Here is a 12,765-nt window from a genome sequence, read left to right on the forward strand (position 1 = left end):
CCCACCAAGATAGAAGGTCTGTTGATCATTTGGAACACAGCCCTTTACTCACTCCCGTCCCAGGCCTGGAGGTTTTCCTGCCTAGAAGATGGGTGTGTTACCACCAGGGCCTGTGAGTCATGGAAAACACAACGCTCAGCAAAGTGCTGATTATGCCTGTGTTGCCACTTGTCCTTAACCTCCCTCCTTAGGTGTCAGGACCCTCCCAGGCCACCTCCCTCTCCCTTCCAGGCAGGCACACCCATGACCTGCTTTTACAAGTGGGCTCTCCGGGCCCACACCCTGGGCCTGGTTCCCATCTTGACAGGGAATGCCTAGGAAACTTCTTGGCTAGAGCACAACTGGCATTGAAGTGCCAAAGATCCTCTGTTATGATGTCCCAAGTTAGCTGCCCAGGTGGTGTCATAGTTCTTTCAGTTTCTGTAAGCTGATTCCTGATGTGACCTCTATTTTTCCTTATTTTTTCCCTTGGGTCCTCTTCTCACATCACTCCCACCGAAGTCCAATATTCCTGGGCCCCTGATTTCTGCTTGCTGGGATCTACTATGGATCCATGATCTCATGCTGCTTCCCCAGGCCTGGCCCACTCCTCTGATTACCCTCTATCTTATACTCTCAACCTTCCCTCCGATTCCCCAGCTCTGGCTGCTTCTCAGCTATATACTCTCAGGCTCAGGGATTCAGTTAAGGGGAAAAAACACAATTATGGTGGCTGGAGAGATACAAGTAGGAAAATACAGTTTGCAAATATTTCCTTTACTAAACAATTTCCTTCGTCAGGCTAAACAGCATTTAACAAACTGATCAACCCCTGATAAACCCCACGCTCATTAAGTCGCTCATTAAGTATGTAAGCCAGCTGAGATCAGATACAGCACTGTAAATGGTTTACCAATCACAGCTAGGCATTTGTTGATCTACAAACTTTAACATATATAAGCTGGTGTGTGTATATATATATATATATATATATGGATCATGAGCCTAGATCACATATTGTGACTCTAAAAAGAAAAAAATACACAAAAAATAAAGAAAAAGAAAAAAATACACAAAAAATCAATAGTGTGAAACAATGGTATACAAATTATCATCTGACCAATACAGCTAAATTTTAACCTAACTTCAAAGTCATTTGACCTATAAATATGAAGATCATTGGAGATCAATAAGATGAACAAATAGCATATTTCTTTCATTAAGGAATATCAGCTACTGCCATCCTTAGCTCCAATGATGGCCCCCCACCACTCAGTGATAATGGGCCTGAATTTCAAATATTCACAAATTCTAAATAGGAAGTTCAAATGCTTTCAGAATGAAAGATATACATAAATCACATAATCACACCTCAAGCTAAAAAATTATTATTCTTCATGATAAACACAAGTGTTTCTCTGATGGAGCTTTGACTCCATCTGACTATCATTCTATTTCTTATACACATGCATATATTAGTAGATGACTATTTATACTACTTTGGTTAGAGCCTAGTTACTTCAAGGAAGTCACGTGAGTACAACCCATACTTCCAAATCCTTTGGAATGCTAATTTAAAGTGGCACTGTGGAAAAAAACCAAGTTCCTAAGCAACATTTTCCATCACACAGAAGAAGGACAGGATTTAGTGATCAAGCCAAATTCCACTTAATGTACCAAATTAACTACAACAAAAGTACATTTCCATCCAGTTCCTGTTTATTACTTAGCAGCTGTGTCTTTCGATTTAGGGTTATTTCTTACACACCTATTCCCATGGGAGACCTTTACGGAGTCATTTCTTATCATATTAAGATAACAGCCTAATAATATATGTGTACTTGCAGAACTTGGTTAATGTCAGCTCCAATCCTGAACTACAGAGATGTGTCTACATCTGGAATTAAACCTGATAAAGCAGAAACTATACATGCCATACTTCCTTGGGACCAAAGTAGTCTAGTAATTACTCTAACAAAGAAACATGGTAGGAGTATCAATCAATAAAATAACATAGTAACCTAACCTTTAAGTTAGGTATATATAAATTTTTTTTTTAATTTCAGTATCAGGGGAGGGACTGAAGAGTAATGATATATGTAATAATATTTCAGAGAACCCTGTAATTCCAACCACAGTGAAAACAGACTTATCACCGAGCATACAGTGGGAGAGCTTCTGACTTCTCAACATATTCAACCACTTTAGAGTCTAATAGAGGCACAACTCCATGCCCTGGCCCTCTAAAGAAGCATAGCTTTTGTTCTGCTTTACTTTCTACTGTGAAGTTTAGAGCTACTTGAAAAGCTGAGAAGAGAGACACACATTTTTTAAATGTTAACAAACATCACTTTACTAAGATACTGAGAAGGTTAATCAGAGTTCTGTAATATTTTCTAACTTTTCATCTCTCAAAGACTTCATGTAATTTCTCTCTGTCATTTAGTCTATGACAAGGCACAGACCAAAAGAGTGAAGATGAAGAGAGTGAGGGAATGAGTGTCACAGGGAACAGGCTGGAATGCAGATCTCAAAGCCATGTATAAGTGCCCTTTGCTTTTTTAATGGAGTCAGGCTACTTGGAGCTCTATACAGGTTACCATACATAGGACATATTTTTTATTATTGTAGGAGGACATTTGACTTACTTAATCCAGATGATTCAGTTTTTTCTCATCCCCGTCCCCTTCCAAGAAGAAAAAGGCTACTAAATCCACTAGCTTTTCTTTATCCATCACCATTACTCTATCTGAACTCTGAAATGTTCTTAGCTCAAAAAATTGTATAATAGCTTGTATTTGGAGGCTGAGGGGGGTAAGGAGAAGCTTTGCGCCATTAACAAGCACACAGAAATGTGCATTTCCAATTGATTTTTTCTCACCTCTGTTCTCCTGGCTTTAAGAGCAGACACCATTTAGTACATAACTAATACTGATTCGGTATGTGAAAGGAGAGGATAGAGAATGAATAGAGCAAGGGCCGTGAAGTTTCACGAAGTAAAAATGTGCCATTAAGGATACCTAGTGTGGGACTTCCCTGGTGGCGCAGTGGTTAAGAATCCACCTGCCAATTCAGGGGACACGGGTTTGGTCCCTGGTCCAGGAGGATCCCACATGCCGCGGAGCAACTAAGCCTATGCGCCACAACTGAGCCTGCGCTCTAGAGCCCGTGTGTCACAACTACCGAGCCCGTGTGCTGCAGCTACTAGAGCCCGTGCGCCTAGAGCCCGTGCTCCACAACAAGAGAAGCCACTGCAATGAGAAGCCTGCACACCGCAATGAAGAGTAGCCCCTGCTCACCACAACGCAGCAGTGAAAGCCCATGCGCAGCAATGAAGACCCAACACAGCTAAAACAAACAAACAAACAAAATGCAACAACAACAAAAGAATACCTAGTGTGTGTGTGGTGGCGGGTTAGTTCACATGGCGATATACTTGGGCAGTTTGTTATCTGATGGACCAATACTTCTTGCTCTCTCTTCCATTCAGAAGAAGCAAAGGCAAGAGATAGAAACAACAGTCTACTAGACTATAAACCGTTCTTATAGACTACTATAAAAATTAAACATTCTTGGGGCTTCCCTGGTGGCGCAGTGGTTGAGAGTCCGCCTGCCGATGCAGGGGACATGGGTTCGTGCCCCGGTCCGGGAAGATCCCACATGCCGCGGAGCGGCTGGGCCCATGAGCCATGGCCGCTGAGCCTGCGCGTCTGGAGCCTGTGCTCCGCAACGGGAGAGGCCACAACAGTGAGAGGCCCGCGTACCGCAAAAAAAAAAAAAAAAAAAAAAAAATTAAACATTCTCTTTCTCTCCCCGACCCCTTCCTCTGAAGATCACTGATCATTAAATGCAAGTCTAAGGTTCTTACTGGTAGCAATTTATAGCAAATGTTTTAATATCAGTATATGTTTTCCAAGTCTCCTAGTTCTTCTAAAGTTGCATTAACCAGGCGGAGGGATGTTCTAGGCAGAAAGAAGAGGAAGTGCCTAAGGCAGAGAGGCATGAAACAGCACGAGGTGCGCTGCCAGGAGAGGGGGTGGCTAGGAACTCCAAGTAATTTTGCATTTCTGGAGACTAAATGAGAGACAAGGAGTGAAAGAGGCCACGACATAAAGAGCCCTATCTGCCATCCTGGCCTGTAGGTGGCCAGATGCCACTGAAATGTCCAACTACAGGAATGCCCCAGACAGAATCTGGGTTTTAGGTTCGTTGCTCTGTCTACTACAGCACAAGATGGCACCTCAGAAGACAAGAGGACGTACAGGCCAGAGGCTACTTCCTAGAGCCTGGATTCTCCAATGTTAACTATTCCTGGATGTCCACTACAGAACTATTCTGAGGATAACATGAGAGCACTGGACCCAGGGACCGGTTTGGAAACTCAAGTGCACCACTGGGTCACTCAAGGTCTCTCCCCTGGCGACCCCCCCTGAATCTCAGACTGCCTCAGATGGTGCCTCGGATGATGGATGGCTGTATAACCAGCTGTCCCTGACAGACTGCAAAGTGTAGGTGGGTAAGCAGGTATCCTTGACCACCACTCAAGGTCTGAAGTAGAAGCTCCTAGTGAACAGTAGAACAGAACCTGCCGAATATACGTTAATTATGCTGAATTTGTACTGAAGTGTCCTAACAAACAGAAGCACTCTGGACACCACTGACTTTTGTTGCCTTCATTTTCCCTAACTTCACATCTGAAAAAGCATGGTACTTGCCAGCTAATGGAACATTTTGGTAAATAGAATGTTGTCGCCCAGTTCTGTCTACACATTTCCTACCAGCCTTACAGTTTTCTTGGGTTGCCTCAGGGGAACCCGGGGGCTACGTCACACTAGTCACAGAAGTTTGTGTCAGATTGCAGCTCATTTCCCAGTCCTCTGCAACTGCTCTTCATCCGCCCCCAGCCTGAACAACTCACAGCAAAGCGCTAATGCATGAAACTCCAAAAGCGCTAATGCATGAAACGCCAAGAGCAATAAGTAGCCCTTATTTCTATCAGCTGAAAGTCTCACTCCTTACCTCAAACTTAGCCCCACAGCTCTGCCTTGCCCTGACTTCCTCACCTTTTTTATTTCTAACCATCCAAAAAAGGCAAAGCTGAGCATTTGTTCCTAATACCCCTTCTCTAAAATGTTCTTTTCCTTTCTGTCATCAAATCCTTCTCTTCCCACAGTCAAGCTAACAAAATCTCACTTCCTGGATTTCACAGGCCATTTCCATCTGTAACAGTCCCTTCCCTTGACTTAATTCCTGTGATCAATATTATTCATTTTATAATAATGTATCTCCCGTTGTCATCCAAACTAGCTTATACATTCCTTAAAAGCCCAAAGGAAGGCTTATACATTTCTATGTCCCACCTGTGACGCCCACAGTGAGGTAGTTGAAGTTTGGGCTCAGTAAATCTCCATTTAACAATACAGTCGGTCCTGCGTATCCGCGGGTTCTGCACCTGCAGATTCAACCAATCATGGATCGAAAATATTTGGAAAAAAATTTCAAAAAGTTCCAAAGGGCACAACTTGAATTTGCTGCACACTGGCAACTATTTACATAGCACTTACATCATATTTACACTATTCACCTAGTATTTACCCTGTATTAGATATTATAAGTAATCTAGAGATGATTTGGAGGATGTGCAGATGTGCGTAGGTTATATGGAAATATCATTTTATATAAGGGACTTGAGCATCCACAGATTCTGGTATCTGCTGGTGTCCTGGAACCCATCACTCACAGATACCAAGGGACGACTGTAATCACATTGACATCGACATGAATTTCTTCAACCAGTATTTTTATTCATAAAGGTAACAGTAAGGCCCTCAAGAGCCTTTGGAACTAGAGAGAGACTGAGGGCATTTTCCAGATTTATTTAAAAGGAAAAATTAAGACTAAAGGGGTAAGAAACTTGGCCAAAGTTAAAGAAATGGCTGAAACGATAATGAGACCAAGAGTGTACCCCCTTGATGAAAGGAAGTGTTTAATAAACTAAACCCCAATCCCTCTGACAAAGTAATCCTTACCCTCAACTCAATATTTTTCTGCATTAAACAGAGGGTGGTATGCGTCAGCACTAAAGTACAATGCCAAAGGTAATTACTCTAATTATCTGGAAAATTCCTGAATTACTTTCTTCCCATTGCTAAAGCAGATGTGCCCTTAATATCCAGAGCAAACCCATGAAGACTATAACAGTAAAAAGTCAGAGAAGGGGAAATGCATAAGAAAATCTTGGAAGCTTTACACTGGATACTGACAAGAAGCCACAAAGTGTAAATGACCCAGAAGCAGAACTGATTTTGTTTTTGATCTAAACTGTGTCCCCTTATAATTGCTGTGATTTACAGGCTCAGTGCTTTAACCCATGGGCTGTTTCCGGCCACAGGAAGGAACTGGGTAGTCATTAAAAAACTGTCACATAAATAGCCACTTACCAGCTCACCTGGGGAGTGTAATGCTGTACAAGTAGTAAAGAATGCCAATTTTATTTATTTTACTACTTGTAAACTCCCTGAGGAAAGGGGCGAGCTGGTAAGTTTCCTGACCATTCAACACTTAATTATCCATACAAGCAGATCAGAGAAGAGTCACAGAGAAGTCAAAATGAATAATCAAAAAAACTTTTATAATCAGCTTTGTAATGAATTCAGATACTTCCAGGCACCTTCTTTCTTTAAATGAATAGGGACCACCAGCCTGAAAAATGCTAGAGCACAGAGGTCAAATACGCTGGTCTTGGAGTCATGGGACCAAGGTCTCAGTACTTGATTGGAAACTCACTAGTCGTATAATCTCAAGCAAGCTATTTAACCTCTATAGTTTTCCATTCCCTCATCTGTAAAATGAGGAACCTAAAACCAACTGCCTTACTGGTTTGCGGAGAAGATTAAATGTAAGGTATTTGATGTATTTGGCACAACACTTGGCAAATATTTAATAAATATGTATTTTAGTATTGGTAGCGTTTAAGGACTGAATGGAAATCAGCAAGGAGGAGGGAAAGAAAGAGGATGTACTCATGGTCAAGTGTATTGCAAAGTGAAGGACAAGTCACTTGAAGGCCAACTGCTACTCTTATAAAAATATCTGAGGAACATGCATGTCCCCTAATTGCTTTCGTGAAAACCAAGGTTTTAACCAACTACCTATTCTAGGAATGCAAGCAGAGAAATTTGCTTTTCTTCCTACCTGAAAGGGTTTCCTCCCTATGTTTTCTGGAAGCCCACCTGTCACACAGGTTGGGAACCCTGGTTCAGTGCAATAGAGGCCTCTAGGGCTACCTAACCAGCAGAGAAGGTGGAACTCATACATTACCTGCGCCCAGTGGTTTTTAAATACAATCATGCATGTTTCTGGGTCAACTCCCTGCAAGCTCACAGCCTGCCGGAGTTTGCCTTCTGTCGCAACCGATGACATCATAAGCCTTCAAAAACCAAATGCTTCTAAGTCATATTTAATTTTCATGAAAATTTGGTAAGCAGTCACTAACTTTCAAGTATCACAGTAGAAATGTAACTTCTTCACATTTCATTGTCACCTTCGAAACCTGTAATGACAATAACAAAAAATGCATCCCATTACATTCATATATTAAATAGGACACTGATTTAAGTTAAAATCAAAACACAGACATTCTCAAAGTCTAACACTGAGCAAAATATCAACAAAATAGACATTTATACTCAACCTAAAGCCTTTCTTCTGTTTTCTCTCACTTTGCTACTATATAAAATAATGATGCTACCAAAGCTACATGAATAAATTAAACAATTATTGGATTTATTCTCTCCACTATCACCAACCACAACCCCCTAGATTATTATTCTATATCACTCAAATCTAGTTTCCAGAAGCAATAAACTATGATAGCAATGTTAGTGGTATGTAGAAACACCCAGAAACAGGAAAATCGTTAGTCAATAGTGATTGAAATAAATGGCTTGATGTAACTTAGGGGAGTTATAACACGGCACCCAGACTCCTGGGTCCAATAATACCAATTATTTTAATCAATGACTGTCATAATGGAATTGAAAACATTCTCAGTCATTTCGTGGCTACAACCTAAGTTAAGGTTTCCAGCTTTCCTGAAAAATAAGAGAATTCCAAGTAACCTTGACAAATCATACAGAAATGATCCATCAAAAACAAGACAGTGCTTACTTGGTGTGAGGACAAGGCAGCGGCGCACTTATCGATGAAAAATGAGTTATGTGGACAAAATATGAAGAAAGCCTGACCCAACAGGGCCAGTGGGGAGAAAAAAAGATACTGAGGTCACAGAGTATACAGGCAATGTGATCCAGTTGTGTGGTGCTAACTCTCTGACAAAAGCACTAAGATACTGGTATTATTCTCTTAGATTCATCAGCCCAAGAAAGGACTGGGAACAGTTCAAAACGTTATTTGTTTAGTGTACAGACTAGAGAGAGTTCAGAGAAAAGTAATTACATTATAATTACCAGAGCACTGGAAAACAAAGTCCATGATAAAATTTCCAGACTTGTAGTACCAAAAGATTAAAAAAAAAAAAAAGAGGCTATATTTTCAACTGAGTAACTAACATGAAGGGTATTACAAGGAGAACACTGATCAACTATTCCTTCTATAAACAATAAAATGTGAGAGAGGGGACTTCAGGTGATGATTCAGGTTAGACTTATTGATCAAGTTCTTTGTGGGAAGAGGAATTAAACACTGGAAAATAGTTAAAGGAATATTCAAAACAAGTACTTCTGTTGGCGTAGAAGACTTACTAATCAACATTAAAAGATCTTTATAATAAATTTTAGTACATGAGAAAAGAAAACATGTAATAATTAATAATTTTGGGGAAAGAAACATTTCTTAAGGAGAATGATGGGGGATTAAGGCGTGTGGAAAGAGGGAAGCCTGTTAGAATGAGGACTGCATAGATATTGTAAGTGAAACAGTTTACATGTATCTTTCATGACTATGTTTTATTATGTAAATTGGTGAATTCCCCAACATATAATTCTTAATAATACAAATGTGTTGTTTTCTTTTTTTAAAAAATAAATTTATTTATTTATTTATGGCTGTGTTGGGTCTTCGTTGCTGCACACAGGCTTTCTCTAGTTGCGGCAAGCAGGGGCTACTCTTCTTTGCGGTGCACGGGCTTCTCATTGCGGCGGCTCCTCTCATTGCGGAGCACGGGCTCTAGAGCACAGGCTCAGTAGTTGTGGCGCATGGGCTTCGTTGCTCTGCGGCATGTGGGATCTTTCTGGACCAGGGCTCGAACCCATGTCCCCTGCATTGGCAGGGGGATTCTTAACCACTGTGCCACCAGGGAAGCCCAAATGCGTTGTTTTCAATAAGACATTGTCCATTACCAACATGGCCCTTTGCCACTGAGACACATGTTACACTGCGCTGAACTGGTGTTTTAAAAATCAGGAGTGTCTGCCCATGCACGCAGAGTATGTGTTCCCAGTCACACACACACACACACACACACACACACACACACTGCCTGTGATCCTCCCGCCACTCTCTTGACCTCACTTTGGTTCGCAGGCTAGCCCTTCTAGATGGTATCTCATTGTGCAACCCTGTTTTAAGTGATAAGAGATAAAACAAGTTCTGATTCAACTTCCTTGTTGTCCTAAACACTACATTTCTTTGAAAATGTCAAGGTCTCTTATTCAGATGGTGTAATGATAATAACGAAGAAAATCAAAGTGTTTGTTGGGTTTATCCCAGAGGTTGAAAAAGTAGAAGACTCTCTGAGATGCCTTCCAGCTCTGGGATTCTCGGATTCTTCTTCGAAGGTATGAAGGGAACATAAATCATGCCAATTGCCTCTAAATCAAAAATAGACAGATGCTCTCTAAGACCCTTCACATTAGTTCTCAAAGGGACTTCACATGCAGTCTTTTCAGGCAGTGAGACCGCAGTACAGGCAGGATAAATTTCTTAGCCGAGGCCAAAAACTTACAAGTCAGTTTTGACGGAGACAGAAATGTCTCTGGACTCCTAGTCCAGTGTTCTTTCTAGAAACTGTATTCTCCTTGCTCCTGGCTATAATCCCTAGCCCTAGTCCCTTAAGGAATCTGTATCTTCTCTGAGAAAAGTACATCTCGGTTGATGCTTATCCAATCATACTCTTGAGGCAGATGCCTGAAAAATCTAAATATGCCATGAATGTAGAAACCACAACATCGAGAGAACCTGGGAGAGAAAGCAGAGGGGGAGGCAAGTCCAGCAAGCCACGTTTGGGAAGCGAAAAGCTATTGCAGGAGACCCTGTCAAAGAAAACACCACCTCAGCACCCAGAAGCCACTCTCTCTCTCGTTCCCAGGTTAAAGTGCTAAAGCACTGGCATGTCCCCAGGGCAGTGTGAAAACGAAAGAGATGGCGCCATATTCACGAGCGATGTTTAAGGACACATTTCCTCAAGCACCAAGGTTTTCAACATATTTCTGCATTTTCCTGTTATCAGCCTTTCCTTTTTCCAATTCCAAGCATTTTACTTAACTCTCAGACAACAGCTAAAAATCCCAAATGAAGAAAACAGAAGGACAATACTAAGCAAAAGGCTGTGAGCAGGTAGGAGAGGCTGCAGGCGCTAGATCGTGTGCTTATGGCACGTGGCATCGCTGGATGTCACCGCTTCTTGCCCTCTGCTCTCTTCAGCCTAAGGCATCTGAAGTCGGGAATGGTTAGGGTAAAGCTTACTGCTCTTGGCACACATGCAGCCTGTTCTTGCCATAAATACACACATGCACATCAACTCGAATTTCATACCTGAGAGAAAGCTCTAGAAATTGTTTAGCCCCTAACAAGTGATTTTTTTCCTTTCTTCAAACAAACCACCACCAACAAAAAATACCCAAAGGACTCTTCCCACAGTGGTTGCATGTGGTATTGTGGTACGGTTGTTGAGGTTTTTGGTCTTGCGGGGGAGAGATGAGCTATCAAAGTACATGTATGTATTATGTATGTACGTATGAACATACGCTGAGATATTAGCACAGTTTCTATACTTCAAAGACAGAACCGACTATATTATTTCCAAAGACATTACTGAGTGGTCACATTTATATATCTCATTAATATTATATATAAAAATATTTTCCATCAATAAGGAGAGGAAAATTCTATTAAATATTGTCGAAGACAGAGATAACTGACATAAGAATTACCTATATTTTTATTTGCCCTTTTTTGAAAATGTATGGTATCTTTTATTTGACTATGAAAAAAGCACAAGCATATGCTTCCATATCACAGAATTATAAAATGTACCATATAATCATAAAAGCCTAGATTCTAGTCATCTAGATCCTACCTCTTTCCAATGTAAAAATTCCTTCTACCTCCCTCCCAGACAGACATCTTATCTAATTTCAGACCCTCTCAAAAACTACAATACCTAGGAGAGCTGTAAATGGGTCAAAATCACATTTTTTCCTGAACTACCAATGACTATATTTTAATATAGCTCTCTTTCACTATCAGGCTGGACTTATAATGTATACGTTTTGGCATTTAATTATATATTATTTCATACCATCCTTCAATTCTTTTACATATTTAAATATAATATCCTCTAATAATGGACTATAAAAAAATCCTGAAGGGAAAGAAGTGGATGGCCACCTTAAGGGAGACACAGCCAAGGGAACATTTTTATTAAGGGAAAGGTGATCATATTTGTAGGTCTAATGAGAAGGAATCGACGAACATGGAGAATTTGAAGATACCGAAGAAAAAAAAAGGGGGGGGGGATTTTGATGGGGCAAGAGGAGGAGAAAGGCGAGGTCAAGAGCACAGTTAGGAGAGGCCTAGAGAAAAAAGAGAAGCACGGCCGAGTCTTTTCATAGTGAGTCACCAAATCTTGAACTGGATGGAAAGGCTCCCTTCCTACCTCTCCTTCTCCTTCCCTCCTGATATTCCTCTGGTTGGTTTCTGGAGACAGTCAGAGAGGATAGGTGGATTTAAAGTGGGGAACAAAGCACCAGGGCTAAGAGTTTTGAGCTCAGTTCTCCAAGCATGGAAGTCAGAAAACTCAGGGACGTAAGCTTTGACTGAGAGACAGGGCCCAGGACTCTAGCTCCAGCTCTAACCAGCAGGAGACTCTTGGTTTGGAACCTCGCTTCGGGGAGTACTTAGGACTAAATGATTATTTCTTAGGTCTCTCCCAGCTCAAAAGTCATCATTTTACATACTCTTTTGCAACTGTTATACTAATTGGGGAGGGGTAATCAGATAATCATTAAAGGAGGATAATGGCCATGGTACAAAAATCTTTGAAAGAATTCTAGTTGTAGACAGGATTCTACCTGTATTCTTTCACGATTAATGCATATTTCACTTAAGGAACCTAAAGCACAGAAATCAACCATCTCAAATATAATTTGTGTTTGGTTTGTTTTTTTCCTGAGCAACTGCCAGTAAAAAAACTCATTGTTTTAGAATGCACTTCGGAAGGCTCTGAATTGGCTGCTATTAAATACATAAAGAGTCTATTACTGTAAATAAATGTGCTTATCAAGTAAAATTCCATCTAAGGGTGAAGACTCTTCAAATATTGGGAAAACCTGAAGAGACGGGAACCGTGTGCCCTCAACTATAACTAATAGCAGTGGGGGGAATTCATTTTGGGTCAGACTACCTCAGACAACCTCTACTTAGAGCCTAATAAAATCCTATTAAGACTATATCCTCCCTGTTCTCTAATCCTCTGGCCCAGTTTCCTTTTCTCTCTTGCTGTCGTATCACATGGCAATACTGGGCTGTTGGAAATAAAGCCAGCAT

General features: G+C 41.0%; 1 protein-coding gene across 18 annotated transcripts in view; it reads right to left on the reverse strand.

The window, feature by feature from the left end:
• FHIP1A (FHF complex subunit HOOK interacting protein 1A) overlaps positions 1 to 12,765 on the reverse strand; it is a 223,811-nt gene that overhangs the window by 104,635 nt on the left and 106,411 nt on the right. For 12 of the 18 annotated variants that reach the window (XM_089912372.1, XM_089912383.1, XM_089912382.1 and 9 more), the window contains one exon: positions 7,300 to 7,531. The exons of 1 other annotated variant lie outside the window; for it this stretch is intronic. In XM_089912372.1, the coding sequence (XP_089768498.1) occupies positions 7,300 to 7,404 (105 nt within the window). In that variant the 5' untranslated portion in view covers positions 7,405 to 7,531. Of the gene's footprint in view, positions 1 to 5; positions 4,974 to 5,339; positions 5,432 to 7,299; positions 7,532 to 12,765 lie in introns of those variants that run through there. 5 more of the 18 variants (XM_089912375.1, XM_089912376.1, XM_089912377.1 and 2 more) reach the window with 3 other exon arrangements.

This window comes from Delphinapterus leucas, chromosome 5 (assembly GCF_059928025.1).
Source record: "Delphinapterus leucas isolate spDelLeu-1000000601 "Yukka" chromosome 5, BTC_Dleu_Yukka2, whole genome shotgun sequence".
NCBI classification, from domain to species: domain Eukaryota; kingdom Metazoa; phylum Chordata; class Mammalia; order Artiodactyla; family Monodontidae; genus Delphinapterus; species Delphinapterus leucas.